This window comes from Giraffa tippelskirchi, chromosome 4 (assembly GCF_054371585.1).
Source record: "Giraffa tippelskirchi isolate mGirTip1 chromosome 4, T2T-mGirTip1v1.2.pri, whole genome shotgun sequence".
NCBI lineage: Eukaryota > Metazoa > Chordata > Mammalia > Artiodactyla > Giraffidae > Giraffa > Giraffa tippelskirchi.
Genome location: NC_137278.1, coordinates 165,362,501 through 165,383,775, shown reverse-complemented (window position 1 = coordinate 165,383,775; position 21,275 = coordinate 165,362,501). Strand labels below are relative to the sequence as shown.

At 47.7% G+C, this 21,275-nt stretch overlaps 1 protein-coding gene across 4 annotated transcripts in view; it reads right to left on the bottom strand.

Moving 5' to 3' along the window:
* Positions 1–21,275, bottom strand: part of CHST11 (carbohydrate sulfotransferase 11) — a 340,772-nt gene that overhangs the window by 251,512 nt on the left and 67,985 nt on the right. Inside the window, exon 1 of one of the 4 annotated variants that reach the window (XM_081595638.1) lies at positions 18,886–19,494. The exons of 1 other annotated variant lie outside the window; for it this stretch is intronic. In XM_081595638.1, the coding sequence (XP_081451764.1) occupies positions 18,886–19,003 (118 nt within the window). In that variant the 5' untranslated portion in view covers positions 19,004–19,494. Of the gene's footprint in view, positions 1–17,831; positions 17,991–18,885; positions 19,495–21,275 lie in introns of those variants that run through there. 2 more of the 4 variants (XM_081595639.1, XM_081595641.1) reach the window with 2 other exon arrangements.

Genomic DNA, 21,275 nt, shown 5'->3' with positions numbered 1-21,275 from the left:
CAAGCTGTTTCTCAGTTTGCACTTTAGACATTCATGAATAACCTTCTTCCCCCACCATTAAATGATCATAATAGAAAGTATTTCAAAATGACTCCAAGTTCATTTTGAAGAAAGTGAGTTGAAAACCTTTACCCTTCTAATGAAACACAAGTGTTTCATTCAACTGAACTTACATTTCATCATCTGAAAAACAGAAGACCCTACCCTAAACCTTCCATGGCTCGTGGGCCCCCAGAATAAAATTCAAACTTCATAGCCTTCTGAGCTCTCCAGGTTGGTGGCTGATCCACTTCTCTGCCCTGGAACTTCTTGTGCCCCCAGACATCACTCTCCTTCCTGCCTCATCCTGATCCTGGCAGGTACCCTCACCTGGAGTGCCTGTCCTCTCCTTCTAAATCCCCCCAGCAAATCTCTACTCATCATTCAGGACCCAGTGCAAACACCACCTCTCCTGTGAAGTCTTCCTCAACACTCCTCTCTGAATCAATCACCCCCCCTTCCTAAGCTCTTTTGCTCCCTTTGTAACCCTAATCACACTTGCCCCACAGACAGTTTAGTCATGTGTGCTTCTGTCCACTGTGATAGAACAAATCTTCATTGGACCAGTGTTTGCATGTAAACGTTTACTTTAGAACCCCCTTTTTTAAAATTTGGCCATGCCAGCTCTTACTTGCACCCAGGTCCCATAAATTGAGAGTATGAACCACCAGGGAAGTACCTAGAACCCACTTTAAACCAAATTTAAGCAGTTCCCCGAGCCTCTTTGAGTTTCCACTGCCTCGTCTGTAGAATGAAGTTGATAAGTCTCTCTCTACATTGCAGAGTTTGTTAGGCTGTATGAGAATTAGGAGGGTCACCTGATGCTGGGAAAGACTGAGGGCAGGAGGAGAAGGGGTGACAGAGGATGAGATGGTTTGATCTCACTGACTCAGTGGACATGAGTTTGAGCAAACTCAGGGAGATAGTGAAGGATAGGGAATCCTGGTGTGCTTCAGTCCATGGGGTCCCAAAGGGTCAGACACGACTGAGCGACTGACCAACAACAAAAAGAGTTAAGTTTCACATGGCCTTGATTCGCCAGAAGACCGTGAGGATGCCTCAGAGGACTGACATTACTTTGGCTACACATATGTGATTCCACTACCAATACCTGTTATTTAATACCTAGAGTCCTAAGAGAGTCAACAGTCTTTCCAAAGGGGATAGCTTAAAGCCAGGAAGGAAAACGTCCCCTTAAAAAGGAGAAGGGGACGACAAAGGATGAGATGGTTGGATGGCATCACCAACTCGACAGACATGAATTTGACCAAGCTCTGAGAGTTGGTAATAGACAGGGAAGCCTGGCGTGCTGCATTCCATGGGGTCACAAAGAGTCAGACATGACTGAGCAACTGAACTGAACTGAAAAGGGGGGAAGGGGAAAAAAAGAGAGAGAGATTGAAAAGTAAACAAAAAAACTATAATCCATTGCACAGAAAGTTCTCTAACACTTCTGAGCTGTATTCTCCAGCAAGGTAGCCCTGAGCCACATGCAGTTACGGGGCACTTGAAATGTGGCAAGTCTGAATTAAGATGTGCTTAAATGTAAACTATACACTGAATTTCTGAAGACTTAGTAAAAAAAAAATTAAAAATATCTCAATAACTGTTCATATCTATTGCCTCTTGGGGACTTCCCTGGCAATCCAACACTTCCAACACAGGGGGCGAGGGTTTGATCCCTGGTGGGGGAAACTAAGATCCCACATGCCCTGTGACATGGCCAAAAAAAAAAGTACCGCCTCTTAAAATGATACTACTGTAGATATTAATTTCACCTGTTGGTTTATACCTTTTTAATGTGGCTACTAGAAAGTTTAGAGTGCCATGTGCAGCTGGGGCTTCCCTGGTGGCTCAGCAGTAAAGAATCCGCCTGCAATGCAGTAGTCGCAGGAAACGCAGGTTTGATCCCTGGGTCAGGAAGATTCCCTGGAGGAGGGTACGGCAACCCACTCCAGTATTCACGCCTGGAGAATCCCATGGACAGAGGAGCCTGGCAGGCTACAGTCCATAGGGTCGCAAAGAGTCAGACACAACTAAAGCCACTTAGCACAAATGCACTGTTGACAGCACTGCCCTAGCAGGGCACCCAGAGCTGGGTCTGCAGACCCCTTCCTGACACACACTAGTTACAGCACTATACAACGCTGTCTTTGAGAGATGTTCACTTTTTTTGCTGCGTCTGCATCTAGCCATGGGGTTAAATGAGTTGCTCTTTGCTCTCTTACATTCAGCTCACCGCAGAATCGTTCTTTACCACCTGAGCCACCAAGGAAGCCCAGGGAAGAATGTACTCATTCTTTCCTTTAAAAAAAACAAATTTATTCTTTATTTATTTGGGTACACCAAGTCTTAGTTGTGGCATGTGGGATCTTCGAGCTTCGTTTCGGCATGCAGGATCCTTAGTTGCAGCATACTAACTCTTAGTTGTGACATGTGGGATCTAGTTCCCTGACCAAGGATGGAACCCAGGCCCCCTGCATTGGGAGATCAGAGTCTTAGCCACCAGACCACCAGGAAAGTCCTAATGTACTCATTCTTTCACTCAATATTTCCTGACTGCTGCCATGGTCTATACATTTGTGTCCCCCCCTAAAATTCATATGCTGAAAACCTAATGCCCAAAGTGGTAATATCAGGAGGCAGGGCCATCAGGAGGTGGTCAGGCGTGAAGGCAGAGCTCTCATGAATGGGACGAGGGCCCTTAAAAAAGAGCCCACAGAGAGGTCCCTCAGCCTTTCTACCCTGTGGAGATACAATGAGAAGTCAAACATCTGTCCTTTATAATCCACCCAGTCAGTGGGGTTTTGTTGCAGCCCCTCGAACACGGTAAGCTGCTGCTATCACCAGAACTGGCCTGCTCCTGACGAGCCAGTGCACCAGCACACACAATAACAGAACTGTGCACACGCAGAGTACCGTGGGACATGTCCCCTTCTGCTGACCAAAAGGAGATGATCTTGGTTTTGCACAGGAGGTAACATATAAACTGGACTTTTACCTTAAGACACATCCAAGCTGAAGAGAGGCGCGTGTCATCTGAACATAGGTGATACCATGGGCCCCAAGACGGGATGAGCTCACCCAGGCTACAGTGTAGGGTAAGAAGAGAAGGCACTACCACTCATGCCCCACACAAAGCCCACAGCTGCGTTGAAGGCTCTTATAAAATAATTACCTCTTGACCTAATTAGCTAAAACCAAGCACACGTAGGTGGAATACACCGGTGAGATGAAGAATACAGTCTCTGGTGTCAGACCTGAGCAGGAATCCTGTTGCAACTTTTCAGCTCTGTGACCTCAGGCAAGCTCCTCGGCCTCCCGAAGCCTCAGTTTCCTCATCTGTACAATGGGATTGGTAAATGCCCACCTCACCAGGCTGTGGTGAAGAGTCAATGTGATTATCTAAGTACAGCAGCTGGCATGCTGTCTGATACATAGTATCACTAACTGATCATCTCATTACTGTTATTTTCAGTAAAGTACCAGAAAAATAGGGAATCTAAGTAAGGATTTCCCAGCTACTGATGTTCTGGGCTGGAGTATTCTTCACTGTAGGAGGCTGTCCCATGTATTGTAGGATGCTGACCAGCATCCCTGACCTCTGCTCGTTAGAAGCCAGTAGGACCCACCTCCCCAGCTGTGCCAACGAAACTGTCTCCAGACACTGACAAAAGTCCCCTGCCAGGTGGGAAAGAAGGGAGCAAAACTGTCCCCCATTGAGAACCCCTGCTCTAAATCAATTAGATGAGGCAGAAAGTTCATCCAGAGGACCACGTGCTTAAAAATACTTTTTCAACTTGTACCCTTACCTTCACCCCATATAAGGAATAAGCTTGCCCCCACCTTGGGGAGCAAGCAAGCAAGGGGACTTGTTGTTTGCTCCTGGTCCCCACTTGCTGTAACAGGGGCACCAATAAAGCCTTGCCTGAAAAAAAAAAATTGAAGAAAGTGGAGAAAACCACTAGACCATTCAGGTATGACCTAAATTAAATCCCTTATGACTATACAGTAGAAGTGAGCAGTAGATTTAAGGGGCTAGATCTGATAGACAGTGTGCCTGATGAACTATGGACGGAGGTTCGTGACATTGTACAGGAGACAGGAATCAAGAAAAAAGAAATGAGAAACAGCTTGAAAAGAAATGCAAAAAAGCAAAATGGCTGTCTGAGGAGGCCTTACAAATAGCTGGGAAAAGAAGGGAAGAGAAAAGCAAAGGAGAAATGGAAAGAGACACCTGTTTGAATGCAGAGTTTCAAAGAATAGCAAGGCGAGATAAGAAAGCCTTCCTCAGCGATCAATGCAAAGAAATAGAGGAAAACAAAAGAAAGGGAAAAACTAGAGGTCTCTTCAAGAAAATTAGAGATACCAAGGGAACATTTCATGCAAAGATGGGCTCAATAAAGGACGGAAACGGCAGGGACCTAATAGAACCAGAAGATATTAAGAAGAGGTGGCAAGAATACACAGAAGAACTGTACAAAAAAGATCTTCACAACATAGATAATCACGATGGTGTGATCACTCACCTAGAGCCATACATCTTGGAATGCGAAGTTAAGTGGGCCTTAGGAAGCATCACTATGAACAAAGCTAGTGGAGGTGATGGAATTCCAGCTGAGCTATTTCAAATCCTCAAAGATGATGCTGTGAAAGTGCTGCACTCAATATGCCAGCAAATCTGGAAAACTCAGCAGTGGCCACGGGACTGGAAAAGGTCAGTTTTCATTCCAATCCCAAAGAAAGGCAATGCCAAAGAATGCTCAAACTACCGCACAATTGCACTCATCTCACACGCTAGTAAAGTAATGCTTAAAATTCTCCAAGCCAGGCTTCAACAATACGTGAACCGTGAACTTCCAGATAGTTCAAGCTGGTTTTAGAAAAGGCAGAAGAACCAGAGATCAAATAGCCAACATCTGCTGGATCATCGAAAAAGCAAGAGAGTTCCAGAAAAACATTTATTTCTGCTTTATTGACTATGCCAAAGCCTTTGACTGTGTGGATCACAATAAACTGTGGAAAATTCTGAAAGAGATGGGAATACCAGACCACCTGACCTGCCTCTTGAGAAACCTGTATGCAGGTCAGGAAGCAACAGTTAGAACTGGACATGGAACAACAGACTGGTTCCAAATAGGAAAAGGAGTACGTCAAGGCTGTATATTGTCACCCTGCTTATTTAACTTCTATGCAGAGTACATCATGAGAAACGCTGGGCTGGAGGAAGCACAAGCTGGAATCAAGATTGCCGGGAGAAATATCAATAACCTCAGATATGCAGATGACACCACCCTTATGGTAGAAAGTGAAGAAGAAGTAAAGAGCCTCTTGATGAAAGTGGAAGAGGAGAGTGAAAAAGTTGGCTTAAAGCTCAACATTCAGAAAACTAAGATCATGGCATCCAGCCCCATCACTTCATGGCAAATAGATGGGGAAACAGTAGAAACAGTGGCTGATTTTATTTTGGGGGGTGACTGCAGCCATGAAATTAAAAGACGCTTACTCCTTGGAAGGAAAGTTATGACCAACTTAGATTGCATATTAAAAAGCAGAGACATTACTTTGTCAAAAAAGGTCCATCTGGTCCAGACTGAAGCGACTTAGCAGCAGCAGCAGCAGTCAAGGCTATGGTTTTTCCAGTGGTCATGTATGGATGTGAGAGTTGGACGGTGAAGAAAGCTGAGCACTGAAGAATTGATGCTTTTGAACTGTGGTGTTGGAGAAGACTCTTGAGAGTCCCTTGGACTGCAAGGAGATCCAACCAGTCCATCCTAAAGGAGATCAGTCCTGGGTGTTCATTGGTAGGACTGATGTTGAAGCTGAAACTCCAATACTTTGGCCACCTGATGTGAAGAGCTGACTCATTGGAAAAGACCCTGATGCTGGGAAGGATTGAGGGAAGGAGGAGAAGAAGACGACAGAGGATGAGATGGTGGGATGGCATCACCGACTCAATGGACATGGGTTTGGGTGGACTCTGGGAGTTGGTGTTGGACAGGGAGGCCTGGCGTGCTGCAGTTCATGGGGTCGCAAAGAGTCGGACACGACTGAGCAACTGAAATGAACTGAAAAAACAAAAAGAACTGCGAGCATTGACAGACTTTTCCATCCTCTGTTAAGTATCAAGCCCAGCAGGGACTGTCTGAGGGGCCAGAGGTGGAGCAGAAGAGCATCAGATAGGTCCTTGGTGCCAGGCTGAAGAGCCCGGTGTGTGTGTGCATGCATCGACTCTTTGCGACCTCATGGACCATACCTTGACAGGCTCCTCTGTCCATGGGATTTTCCAAGGAAGAATACTGGAGTAGGTTGCCATTTCTCTCTCCAGGGGATCTTCCTGACCCAGGGATTGAACCCGAGTCTCCTGCATTGGCAGGTGGATTCTTTACCACTGAGCCACCCAGGAATCCTGAAGAACCCAGGGCCTCGCCCAACTCAGAATCACAGTCTTTCGACTGCATCTCAGTACCTGCTGTGGTGACAGTGGGCAGAAATGCACCTCTGCCCGTGCTCTGAGTGCCAGCCTGCCAAGGAGGCTCCACCCTGCAGATAAGAGTTGGGAGGACAGGCCCCTGTGTGAGAAGAACCCAGAAAGTCCTCCTGTGCACACCTGGGGCTTGAACGTGGAGACCAAGGATGATCAGTTCTGTCCCGTGTGATGCGCCCTGACATCCCACAACGTCTCCTCTTCCGAAATGACTTCCATCCTCCTCAGAGTTCAGCTGCAGAAACGGCACTGACAGGTGGCCTGTGCTGTATTTTTCAAGAACCACTTTTTTAAAGTTTGTGGGAACCCGGGAGGTAATTGTGTGCATAATTGGGGAGGAGGAAGCTATGGTTCCTGCATTTGGTGTGAAACCACAAAGCTGATTTTTCACCAGATAAACTCAGCTTTTGCAAAACACTCCAAGCTCCACAGAGGCAGTGCTAAGTGTTGGCCTTGGCAGGGGAGGTGTGACAGCATAGCAGATGGATGGTCAGGACACCCAGAAAGATGGTGTCACTGAGGCCAAAAAGCAGGACTCTTGTGGCAAACCTTACAGGGTAAGTCACACCTACGAAACAGATAAACATTTGCTCAGGATTCCAGCAGGATGCAATATAACAGCACTGTCGTCAACATGAAGAGTAAAATCTTAGAACGAGGAACCACAGTGTACCTATTTTAAAAATATATGTATACTGTTTTTGCACCCATCTTCAATGTATTTTCACATCTCATTTCTCATTTAATCTTTCCCACTACCAAGGAAAAGAAGTAATATTACTACCTTCCCTTGGCAAATGAGGAGACCAAATCTGAGTTGGTGACTTGTAATCAATCAATTATTAAGCCCCTACAATGTGCCGGGCACATTCCCAAGTCATTGAGTGTGGCCAGGTACTATGCCAGACACCACTGAAGCATGGAGAGTCTTGAGGGATTTCTCCAAAAGAAGAGTCGTTGGCCCATGGCTAAGATGATGATCTGATGGGAGAAAGATCCCACCCTGTGCGGGATGTCTAGCATCCTTGGCTCTGCCCAATAAACTGATGTCCTCATTCTTTGGGACAAACAAGCACGTCATGACACATTTCCAAATGTGGGGGCCAGGGAGAGCCCCTCAACTGAGAGCCCCAACTAGACATTCAGAGAAAGAGTCAGACAGCCATGATTTAATTCTGGAGTCATCAGTTCTTGTGTGACCTCAGACAAGTCACATTCTTTATGCCCTAGTCTCCTGTGTGCTTCTGTGTTAGATCACTTCAGTCATGTCTGACTCTCTGCAAGCCTAGGACTATATCCAGCCAGGTTCCTCTATCTGTGAGATTCTCCAGGCAAGAATACTGGACTGGATTGCCATGTCCTCCTCCAGGGGATCTTCCCGACACAGGGATCGAATCCGCATCTCTTGTGTCTCCCTCGTTGGCAGGCGGGTTCTTTACCACTAGTGCCACCTGGCAAGTCCACCCTAGTCTCCTACCCTCCTTGTAAAATGGTGATTACAAGAGATGAACCCTGTAAGATCCCTATAAGGAATATGTAATACATATTAAACACCTGACCTATGTCAGCCTCCAGGAAATAATACCCAACAAATAGCTGTATTTCTTTGTCAATGCACCCCCTTGAACCCTCACCTCCTTTGATCCTAAAGCCCTCTTCTCAGGGAGCCTTTCCTGATCACTCTATTTAGAAGTGATCACTTACTGCTTCCATTTCACATCTTACTTCCTGGCTTTATTTTTCTTTCTCTGCAGCACTTGTCACCATCCAACAGACTCAGTGGTTCAAACATGCATTTGTTTATATTATGTCTCCCCCCGTCAACTCTTATCCACTTGGGTCCCTGCTGTATCTCCAGCACCCAGCACAGAGTCTAACTCTCAACAGCATTCAACCAAACCATCCTGAGTGATGTCGAATGGCTCTGACAGTAGACAGTCAGAGCCTGAACACTGATACTGGGCTGCAAATTCTGTGCTTTTTTTTTCACCATAGTGAATGACCAGGAACAACGGCACTGAAGGTAAGATATGTCAACCGTTAAGAAATGTAAAGTGTTACAACACTACCTTAGAGGGGCCTTTGTGTTTTCCCTCTTCTGGGATTCTTTGAAATGAGCAGTTTCTAACAGAAACCCAACTACCAGCCTGTTGAATTGGCGTTGCCTTTGTGGGTTTTTTTCACAAGGCCTTTAAGATAACCAGTTAAGCCGGAGATTGATATGGATTTCAACACTTACATTGCTGGGCTTGAAACAGTCACTCAGTCATGTCCAGCTCTTTGCAACCTCATGGACTATAGCCTGCCAGGCTCCTGTCCATGGAATTCTCCAGGTAAGAATACTGGAGTGGGTTGCCATTTCCTCCTCCAGGGGATCTTCCCGACTCAGGGATTGAACCTGGGTCTCCTGCACTGTAGGTGGATTCTTTACCATCTGAGCTACCAGGAAAGCCCTCTTTATTTCTATCCATCCCTATCTGAGCGAGACCTGAACTCCAGTGATACTGGAAATATCAGTCCTACCCACACCACATATCTAATGCCAAACTCTGACTCACCACTGTCAGAACTATCTTTAGTACGAAGTAGCACTAACTGTGTGTACGTGCTTAGTCACTCAGTTATGTTTGACTCTTTGTGACCCCATGGACTACAGTCAGCCAGGCTCTTCTATTCATGGGATTCTCCAGGCAAGGATATCGGAGCAGGTTGTCATTTCCTACTCCAGGGGATCTTCCCGACCCAAGAATCAAACCCATGTCTCCTGTGTCTCCTGCATGGGCAGGTGGATTCTTTATCACTGAGCCACCTGGGTGGCAAACTATACTTTTACCCAAACTTGACTGTGGTGGGTCTGACAATCACCAACTACATTCAAGACCAGTCTCTACCTCGGGTTCCAAAGTTTAGCTGACACACTCCAACTATCACAAAGGGGCCTGGAAAGGAAACATCAGGACTTCCACTTTCAATGAATTTAGAAAAAGAAATTTAATGTTAAAAATATGAATTAATGTAAAATACGAATTGGAACAAACACCCTCACCTAATCCGTTGTACCAAGTTACACGCATTTATGAAATTCAGGCGTCCTGAGGAGGGAGACAGAGAGGGACCAAGGAACTCAGTCAACCCACTGCTCTCAGATCACCGTTTACAACTGAATCCCAGGTAGATTTACAGATTACATCATCTACTTTCACCTAAACTAGTCCTCACAAAGTGGAATAGAGGCTTAAAGAGATTCCAGTCAAGAAATTACAGCTTGGAGGGAATTCCCAGGTGGTCCAATGGGTAGGTCTCAGCCCTTTCACTGCTGAAGCCTCAGTTGGGCTTCCCTGGTGGTTCAGGTGGTAAAGAAATCTGCCTGCAATGCGGCAGACCTGGGCTCTATGCCTGGATTGGGAAGATCACCTGGAGGAGGGCACGGCAACCCACTCCAGTATTCTTGCCTGGAGAATCCCCATGGACAGAGGAGTCTGGCAGGCTACAGTCCATAGGGTTGCAAAGAGTCAGACATGACTGAGCGACTAAGCACACACACACAGAGGAACTAAGACCCCGAAAGCTGCAAAAATTAAAAATAAAAAACACTGCAGCTTGGAGATAATACTCACAATGCATGCACATATTATGTGCACAAAAAAATGCACAGAGGAAAATTCCTCTCTCTCCCTGAGTCTTGTATGCCATGCGCTGTGTGCTAAGTCACTTCGGTTGTGTCCGACTCTTTGTGACCCTATGGACTGCAACCCTCCAAGCTCCTCTGTCCATGAGATCCTCTAGGCAGGAGTACTGGAGTGGGGTGGCATGCCCCCCTCCAGGGGATCTTTCTGACCCGGGGATCGAACCTGTGTCTCTTACGTCTCCTGCATTAGCAGGTGGGAACCTGGGCACCACTAGCGCCACCTGTGAAGCCCCTTGTATGCCACATGACAAGGTAAAAAGGGCAAGAGAATCGAAGCTGACCGGGAGTTCGCTAACAGAATTTCCCAGATGGTAATGAACATGTGGGTTTACAATCACTATTGTTAGAAACAGAAACATCCTTATCCTACATATTTAGATAATGGGAATAATATGAATACACTTACTATAAGCAAAATAGATGGGAGATGGCTCCTCACATATGTTTTACCAATAGGGAGTGGTGAGCACTCTGGATGTCTGCTCATCACCCATTCTACTCCCTTCTAGAAAGCCTTTCTATACAGTAAGGGCTATTGATTTAAAAGCTATGTTTCCCAGCCCTCCTGGTTCTGAAGCTAAGGTTCTGAATGTGAGTTTGGCTCCCCTAGACAGAAACAGTGACTTCAGATTTAGAAAGAGACCACAGGTGAGAGGCCACCTCCCCGCCTTCCAGGTTTTCTTCAGCCTCCTGATGATGTGAGAGTGATGAGGGGTTTGGGCAACACTCTTCGGGACCACTCTCTGGCTTGCTGGGTGTTGAGAGATGGCTGCAGGAGCATCCCAATTCTGGAATCAGGATTTCTGATCCCAGGGTCCCAGCGTCATTAGTTTGTTCTTGGATTTGGTAGTTCCAAACATAGTCTCAGAGGTAGCAGCACACTGAGTGGGTCAGTTGTTTTTAGTAGCCAGGGCTGTACATGTTGTCACATATGCTACTACTATTACCTGAGGCTAATTCCTGGAGGCCCAGCTGAGAGCCCTATGCTTCTATGTGTGTGCATGCTCAGACATGACTGAGCAATCCCATGAACTGTAGCCCACCAGGCTCCTCTGTCCATGGGATTTTTTCAGTTAAGAATATTGGAGTGGGTTGCCATTTCCTCCTCCAGGGGATCTTCCCAACCCAGGGATCAAACCTGAATGTCCTGCGTCTCCTGCATTGGCAAGCGGGTTCTTGACCACCAGCATTCCCAACTTTTTTAAGGACCAGATCCCCTTCATTAAATACCTTTCTGTTTAAAATACCTAGACCCCTCCCCAGTTCACACCCTGAAGCCTGGCTGAATCCCAGCAAGCCAGAAGCAAAGAGGTCTGAGAAACAAAGCAGACCATACCAGAAGCTATTTGTCACAGCAAGCCAACCTGCTCTTCCCTCTGGGCTTATGCATATTGGTGAGGTGGGCATGGAGGCAGAAAAGGCATCTTTGCCAGTCACTTATTTACTCTTTAAATGTTTCCTAAGTACCTCTGGGCCAAGCTTAGAGGCTATAAAGAGGAACTTGGCAGAGGTTCCTCAAAAGAGGAACATGTACTGAATATAAGTAAACAAACAACTACCACGCATTTCTGAAGAAGATTCTTGAGAGTCCTCTGGACAGCAAGGAAGTCAAACTAGTCAATCCTAAAGGAAATCAACCCTGAATATTCACTGGAAGGACTGATGTTGAAGCTGAAGCTCCAATATTTTGGCCACCTGAGGCGAAAAGCCAGCTAGTTGAAGAAGACCCTGATGCTGGAAAAGACTGAGGGCAGGAGGAGAAGGGGATGACAGAGGATGAGATGGCTGGATGGCATCACTGACTCAATGGACATGAGTTTGAGTAAACTCCGGGAGATAGTGAAAGACAGGGAAGCCTGGTGTGCTGCAGTCCATGGGGTCACGAAGAGTCGGATATGACTGAGCGACTGAACAACAACAGAAAAGGTAAATGACCAAGGCCATGGGAGTTCAGCAGCCTTGAAAGAAAGCAAAATCCACACTGGTGGCATTTTCCCCAAACAACATCACAAAGTCTATTTCTCTGTGATCTTCCAGAGTTGAGCCCCATATTAAATAACTCACTTTCCCACATTCCTATTCTGACTCTTACCAACCTCATCAGTTAATCAGAAAGAGATACAAGCCCTGTGGCTCTGAAAATAGGTGCAAATTTCCCAGATACAGCAGAAAAGACTGAAAGCCCTGCCGACCAGCAAAGCCTTTATGAAGCAGGTGATCAAGATTAATCAGGTACCCCCCGGGCCCTCAGCTGGAGCCTGAGTGCCATTTTTATCACCTTACTGAGATTCTGAGGTATGCCATGGTGTACAGAAAGTAACTTTCACAATTTACAGAGGTGGGTCCAAGGGCATCAACTATAAGAATCACTGGTACTTTATGTTCCACTAAGAAAATAAAGGCTATGCGTTAAAGGTCAGCACAGCACTAAGAAACCATCAGTTACAACAAGTTAAATGTCAGGAGGGTGAAAAGAATGAGTGTCTTAGAATTGATAAAATATAGTAATTCACAGGAGCAGGCAGAGGGGGTATGTCCAACTAGGATCCAGGTCTTTCACTCCCAAATCATCGATCCATTCCTTCTCTATTTTTCTTGAGTGCCTCCAGAAGTCAGAGGCTGTTGATGGTAGGTTTCCATCTATGAATGCTGTGGATCTCGCCTTAGACATTTCAAGAATTTCCCAACACAAACTCAGTTAAAATTCCTGTCAAATTGGGTTTTTTTGTTTTGTTTTGATTTATACATTACTGCTTTAAAAAACTGAAAAAGTGGGGTGGTCTAGTTTGGAGGTGAGGGGGAGGCAGAGGTTGATGGAGGAGAAGTGGGATTTACACGGTAAACACTTCACCCAGCTGCACTGTGGCTGCTCAAAGATGAACACAAAAGTGCAAGTAAGAGGCTTCGGGCTTGTCCACCCATTCCACAACCCCTCCCCCAAGAGTCCTCAGCCCAAACTCTTTCAGAGCTTCCCATCCTGTCGCCAGTCAAGGCCAAGATCCACACAATCTCTCTGCACCTCCTGGTCTTAGCTGCTTCCTCCCTCTGCTCCAGACACTCAGAGCTGCCTGCCATACGAGGTCCTGCCTCAGGGAACAGACTTGTGCTGCTCTGAACCTGGAATATCCTATCTGGGACTGGGTTGACATGTGGCCAGCTGCTCCACTTCTTCCCGTCTCTGTTCTCCAATGTCAACTTGTCAGCGACATCCTGTAATGACCTCTGCATTAAACTGCAACCCTGGCCTCTCACATCGCTCATTCATATCTCTTGCTTTGTTCTTCTCTCTTCACACCATCTGACACATGACTTATGTATGTGACTTCTGCACTTCCTTAAAGTCTGCCTATACCTCACTAGAAGGTAAGTTCTGTGAGGGCAGAAATAATGTTTTATGGTATCCCCAGTGCCGAGAACAATGCCTGGCACAGAGTAGAGGAGAGAAAGAGACAGAGAGAGAAAGAGCAGCTCTGATCTCAAATTCTGATGAATCACATCTGATATAAGATGCATCAAATTACAAGTTCTAGGAATTTTTAATGGACAGATCAGACTATTCAATGATCTCAGGGGAGGGACTGCCTCACTCCTCATTTGTGATAAAGATGGAGGTCTCAAAATTCAAGAGAAGAAAAACAAAAAAGAGAAAATGAATACGTAAAACTACTGGTTTTTTTCAGAATCTGCCCTTACCAGTGGCTGTGACTTTCATGAAAGTCTTTCCATTCACTGTCCCCAGATTAAGAAGAGCTTTGTCCTCTTGGTAGATTGAAGAAGGGAAAGGGCGGTGCCCACTTGTAAGCCTTTGATTTCCTGTTTTTAAATGGTTGTGGCCAATACAGCTCATAAGCAAAATTACTTTTCATCCAGATAAATATAAACAGCCCGTTCTGCTGGCGGGTTGATTCTCCCACTCCTCGTCCATCAGAAATCCCCCAACCACTCTTCCTCTGGTGCTCGATCACCACTTTTATTTCAGAGGCAACAAATTGAGGACTCCTGGACAGCAGATCTAACTGTCGAAGGAAAGTGCCTAAGTGTATCTGTCTCATCTTTGAGCAGCTATGAAACTCCCCATGGAGGTGCAAACATTTAAACCGCCAAGGGGAGGCCAGATGCTGGAAACATCTTATCTTTCAGCTATTTGATGCAGCTTCCAGGATTTATAACATTGTCATATTTGAGAACTTCCTGACTTCTTTTCAAAAGAAGTTTCATATATATAAGAGAACAGCCCCTACAACCTGGTCTAACTCCAAATTCATTTCATGTATCAGCAAAAAAGATTCTTTAAAATTAAATACATGCAGAAAGAAAAAAAAAAACACAATACCAGATTGGCACTCTGCAAAGTAGTGGGGATGGGAGGTTAGAGGTATAGGCAACCCTATAAATTTAAAAGTTTGTGACTAAGTTTTCTGTTTTTCAACTTAATTACTGGTCACCATAATGACCATAATGATGTATTTGTCTAAAATACATATTATCTATCAAACAAGGTACAAAATCCAGGATAGGATCTCATTTATTTTTTTAATATATATATTCTATAATAGACAGGAAAAAAGGACCCCTTGCCTCTGGGTGGTAGATTAATGGATGATTGCTTGTCTTCTGTACCTCCTAAATTTTCTAAAATGAACATATATTACTTTTATAATTAGGCTAAAATTATAATGCAAGTGTTTTACATCCAATCTAATCAAGTGAACTACAAAGGGGTAACCCAGGAAGCCTTTAAATAAAGGGTATAATTTTTCAATACATTCGACCAAGGCAAAGAAATCCCAGGCGACAGTGAAAGTAAACATAAAAAAAAAAAAAAAAAACCAGAGGAAGAGAAAGAGAGAAGAAAGGCTTTCTCCCCAGGCTTCTCTCCTATGAACAGGAGGTTTCAAACAAAACCACAACCCTACGGAGTAACACGAAAGGAAGGTTCAGGGGAGCCACCTTCACACACTCAGCACAAATGCAGCCTGGGGGCCTTTCAGCTCTGCCTAGCCCGCCCCAAGACACAGCTCCATCAAAGGCCGGCTGTCTGGGGCAGGTACCCAAGACAAATCAATGTTCAGGAGGCGATCGCTGATGGACGCAAACCTGTGCAGAAAGCACAGGCATGGTGCTCCATTCTCACTGAGATCAGGAGCAGTTCACGCCCACAGAGGGTGTCTCTCCTGCAGATCGGTTTCTACAGGTCAGTGGTTAAAAGAGACCAAGCTTCCCCGTACCTAAGACACCCAGCAGCCTCACTGTCTCACACTTCAGGGCAGCAACTCTAGGGCAAGGGGAGTGTTCTGTCTGGGGTGTGATGAGCTTAAACTTGACTTATGACTTGAGGGGTCTCAGAGACCAGGAGGATAGAGAAGCGTCCAGACCTTGTCTCCAGTGTCCCACACCCCTGTCAAGAGAGCCAGACTTACTGACGAGGCATTCTTGGCAAGGTTTGATACAACTTCCCAAAAGTTGGAGAAGCAGGTCTCCTAGAATCTAGCCACTTCAGTCATTCATCCAGCAAATACTTTATTGAGAAACTACTATGGGCCGGGCACTGTGCCGAACACTGGGATTAGAATAGGGCCTAAAGCCCAGACCCTGCCCTAAGACTATTAACTTAGAGTGTCAAAGAACTAAAGAAAACTGCCTGTACTGACAAGGAGCCCACTTCTGCTGAACCCAACAACCAAATTAAAGATCAATTACTCAAGCTGCTGTATTAGAAAAGTACAAAAGACAATGAATCCCAGATTAGAATCAGCGGAACAGCCAGCCAGCCCCTCGCCAGCTTGTCTCTGTTGCCTTCCTCCTCACACACTCCAGGTATTCTCTAGCCATCAATGAAGCCAGGGATCCATTTCTTTTTGGAATACTACATTTCTATTTCAGATAGGAATAGAAATAGCCTCTCTGCCAGAGGGCTCCTAATTTTTAGCAACACAATCTGTGCCATGCTGTGGTCCCTTCTGCCTCTCCCAGGGTGATCTGGAGAAATGGAAACTGCAGTGCCAGGCTAAAAGATCAGCTGTCACAACCCGAAATCCTTCAGAGAAGCAAAGAGCAGCTAACTTTTAAGGAAATTCCAAGCAGTAGGAAAAAGAGATAGCATCGGTTGTCATCAAGAGCATAGTTTAATAAAATGGGGGTGGGGGGCTGGGGGAGTGCAAATGCTTAATATTAATTTCAAAGTATATTTTTATGTCCCATATCATAATAAACTATTGGCATGGAGTTTTCATGGAACTATATATAATTCAAAATAAGGAAGACCTTTCAGTTGAATGTTGACCAATACAGTTCTACATTCAATAGAACGTATTGAAAGTAGTCTTTGCTATAGACTGGAGGAAAATAACAGACAAGCATACTCATATAAGCAAATAATCCACAAATGCCATTTGGGGATTGGAAGTGGGACCAAGAAGGGAAGCCAAGGTTGAGAGCAGAGGGTCAAGGATGGCAAATCCTTATCTGGAAAGCCTTGGCAAAGCTTCTGTCCCTGGTACCGAAAAGCCAGACTGAAAGCAGCTAACACCACTTTCAAGCCAACTTAATATTCCAACTAAGGCTGGAAATTTTCACAAAGTGTCAGTTACAAGTTGGAAATTTCTTCCTGGTATCCCTGGCTGGGAAGTTATTTCCTAATTCTCACAAAGGGTGAGAGAAACACAGGATGCTTAAAAATCACAGGCAGCGATAGTCTTACTAGTTAGTATCTCCCTGGACAACTAACAGGTACAGAAAAGTTATAGCACATTCCTGCTGGAAACTAATACACCTCACTGTTCCAGGCATTTCCTCAAAGAACTACCCGGCACATTTGGTCCAGGCAAAACCTAAGTGGCCTAAACACATCTGTAGTGTCTAGACCAAATCATTCAGCTCTTTGTTTGAGCTGTTGGGCCCCCAGTGTATTTGCACGCCACCCAGTCCCCCAGGCCTCCGGGCGGAGCCTGGCCTAGGACACAGCAGTCTGTCTGGTCCTGCCCATTGCAACCACTGACTGGCTGCCGGCAGGCAAGCCAGGTCCATTTTTAAATTCCCTAAGAAGTTTCACAACCACTGGTTTGGGTGAGGAGACAAACACCGCTGCAGTTTGCTGACATGAAACTAAAAATACCCAGCTGCAAACAAAAGCCACCCTTTACCAGGCTGGCTCCGACGTCCTGAGGTTACATGTGGTAGTGTCAGGCCACAACAGACTGAGACTTTATTCTTGGCCAAGGGGCCAGCTTAACAACTCCTCCAGGCCCAGTTTGGCAGAGGGGCCGTTCTGTCCCAGCTGTCAAGGAATCCCAAAGTTTGATGGAAAGAACAGCTTTGGTCCTCTGCCACCACCCAATGCAGGTTAGATGAATTCAGTGCTGCCTCTGTGTCAGATACACACTGAAAGCAGAACACAACCCTATAGCCCTGGAAGGAAATGGGCTTCCAGCTCCCTCCTTGCAATTATAAAAGCAAATTATTGCCCTGACTACACTGAGAAAGGCAACAGGGAGGCGTGATTGGTGGATTTGGGAGCCCATGTGGTCCACAGAGGGCCTGCTGGGGGCCAGGGCTTGGAAGACCACGACTCCACCGCGAGATGCCCGTTTCCCCGGAAGCTTCTCGGGAAGGTTTTACCTGTTGGGCTTCGGAGTGGAGCTGCGATCCCGGGGCCACCGTGCTCAAGGCCGCCAGTCCCTCCCAAACTTTCCTTCCCGCTCCTCGGAAGGGGCAGCCTCGTCCCTCTCCGAGTCCAGATTTCAGGTGTGGAACTTGTCTAAGCCACCCGGGACTGCGGGGAGGCGCGGGGTGGGGGTGGGGGCGGGTTTCCTTCCCACACGGCCGGGCGGGCGCCGGGGGATTCCGGATGCTCAGAACCCAGGAGTTGGGGGCGGGGTGGGGGTGGGGTGCAACTGACGGTCAGCCCAGAACCGACCAAAGTTTCCTCCCAAACTAAAGCGGCGCGATCCCGGGGCTCTGAGTAACCCCCAGTACAGGGTCGCGAGCCGGACTGGGCGAGTGGGAGCAGGCCCCGTGGCACCAGCCTCAAGGTCAATGCGGAGCCGAACCCCGGGGGCAAGCAGCCGGCGCCGAGACCCAACCCCAGCTGGTGGGGGGGGCAGTGTCGGACACCCCCAATTTCTCCCTCCACCTGCTCGGCGCGGCGCCGAAACCCGCACACGTGGGAGCCTAGCCTCAGGCTCTCAAGCTCGCGGCCAGACGGGCAACCTCGCCCGGCGCTCACCCTTCGTCCCCGGCCCCCCCACCAGGAAGAGGCAGCTCTCTGGGGAGCGGGGTGACTGGCGCCTCTTTCATCCTCGGACCTCGGCAGAAGCGGAGAGGGAGTTTCGTTCTCTTCAAACTGATCCTCCACCCCCAGGAGCTTCCCACAACCTCTACCTTGCTCTGCTACCTCGTAGACAGACAAGAGACACAAAGAAGAAAAAAAAATCTACCGCCCCTCTGGTCCCATCCTCCAGCCTGGAGTTGGGAGGAAGAAGAGGAAGGAGTATATCTTTTCTCCCCATCTCGACTCGGGGATCCGGGCAGACCCGGTCAGCAAGGAACCCCGAGGTGGCCCAGAGAGCAGAGGTAAGGGTGGAAGAGTCAGAAACCAGCCACGGTGAGCGAGGGAGCGAGAGCACGAGAAAGAAGAAAATATCCAACAAAACCACGCTAACGCGCCCCCTACCTGGGTGCAACATACTTTGGAAATAGAAGATGACCAGGATAAAGGATCCCAAGCAAGTGGCCAGCACCATCCGGCAAATTCTGTTCATCCTCATCACTTCCAGCAGCGCCGGCTTCATGGCTTTGTCCTGGCTGCGGGAACCCGGGTGTCCGGGAGGCGCTCCCGGAGCGAAGGAGCCGGGACCCCGCGGGGCGGAGCGGAGCCCGGGAGGCGCAGGACAGGGCTGGGCAAGGATCGCTGGGAGGATAGGGGCTGGCTTCGCGGCTGCTCTCAGAGCCCCCAGCCCCGGGCAGGGGTGTGGAAGGCGCCGGAGTTGCTCTGGAAGTGCGGAGATGCGTGGACCCGCCGGCTGCGCGCTCTTGCTCCTCCCGCGGCTCCTCCTCGCCTCTCCGCCGCCTCCGCCTCCGCTCCCGCCGGCGGCCGCCGCTGCCTCCTCGCGGGCCGGGCGACTGGGGTGCGAGCGGTGATGCTGATGGTGGTGCAGCCGCCGCTGCCGCCGCGCTGGCCTCTGTGGCTGTCGGACCGGCCCCCTCCCTCTTCGCCAAAGGCTACTTCATTGCGCTCCAATGATCTATATATTCCGGGGCTGGGTTTTACCAAATGCAACTCGCAGCCCCCGGCGAGGGGAGGGCGCCTGCGGAGAGCCGGGCGGAGGGCGGGACCGGAGCGCCGGGGCGGAGCGTCTCGCTCCCCCCGCCCCTACCCGGGATTTGGTCGCGTCCAGCTGTTTCCCGGGGAGTGCGCGCCGCGCTCCGCAGGGTCCCAAAGGCCCTCAGTCACCGGCTCGGCCGGCCGCCGTCTGGAGCTTGTGTGTCAGCGTTTCCATGACAAAACCCGGAGGAAAAACATACGAATAAAATCGCCTCGGTGCCGCCACCCGCTCCTGCCGGCGTGTGAAGAGGGAAGTGGCGGGATGCGGGTCGGGCACGCGAAGCGCGAAGGGGTCCGGCGGTTTGTGCTGATTTCAAAGCCCTGGGCAGGGTAGCCGGCAAGTTGTCCCAGGCCCCCTGGGAGCGAGTGCTCTTTACCCGAGTCTCGGAATAGGGAGGTTCCGTTTTTCTTTTTCCCTTTTTTTTTTCCTTTCCAACGGCAGCCCAGCGCGAGCGACGTTTTGGAAAGGGGTTAAAGACGTCTGACTTCAGGTCAAGGTTAGGAAAACTGCATAACTCGCAGGGGTCAGGCGACAGCTGAGCTTTCCCGGGGGTTTATGCAGTCTCTCTCTCTCTCTCTCTGTCTGTCTCTGTGTGTGTGACACACACACACACACACACACACACACACACACACACACACACACACACACACACACACACACACACACACACACCACACACACACACACACACACACACCCCCAATCTGGGCAAAGGAGGTTTTGTGTATTTTCGAAGTCTGATTTTCCAAAGGACAGAGCTCCGTCCACATACTCAAAGTGCGAGTCTTAGCGGGGTGTATGGGAGAGGATGCCCCCACGGAGTCACTCCTCCCAGGACAACTAACTGCTGGGAAAAAACCAGCCCTCCTTAGCACTGGCAGGTAAATGGAAAGATGGCGTTGCTTTCTTGTGTTGTGTGAAGTGATTTTAAAATTCCAATTCCGTGCGTTTAGGTTGTTTAGCGGTCAAGGTGGATGCAGGTAAACAGTGCAGGGGTCACTGTGTCACCTACCTAGTACTAGCTGGAGAAAATCGGTTACTGTAGTCGGCTCATCTAACTATCTAGAATGGAAGATCTTGTTATTCTGCCTTTTGGGAATTCCCTAAGCAAAGAGAGAAGACTGTTAAAGCCTTTTATTTTCCTTATAAATTTACAGCCTGTTTTTAAAAGTTAAAGGATTATTTAAATTCTAACAATAACATATACCAGGAAAAAAGTTATTGTAAAGACTAAGTTTTGCACACATTATCAAATCTTTAGGCTTCCCTGGTGGTGCAGTAGGTAAAGAATCTGCCTTTGATCCCTGACTCTGGAAGATCCCCTGGAAAAGGGAATGGCTACCCACTCTGGTATTCTTGCCTAGAGAATCCCATAGACAGAGGAGCCTGGCAGGCTACAGTCTACAGGGTGGCAAAGAGTCAGACACAACTAACGCTTTCACTTTTTTCATCAAAGCTTTACTACTATGAATGCAATTAATAATAAAATAAGATAATGGGTCTTTGACTGCCTCTCATGTAGCAAGCATTTGATACTTATTGAATCTGAATGTAATGGACCTTATCCTTCTCTCAATACCTCAGAGACACAACATGCAAACAGATACATGCAGCGAAAACCACCTCAACAACCTGGGTTCCCTTCCCCACAAAGTCTTCCTCCAGCAGTTGCAAAGCAGAGAAACTAACAAAGTCAGCAGCCTTGCCTTTGATTACAAGAAGACAATCAATTACA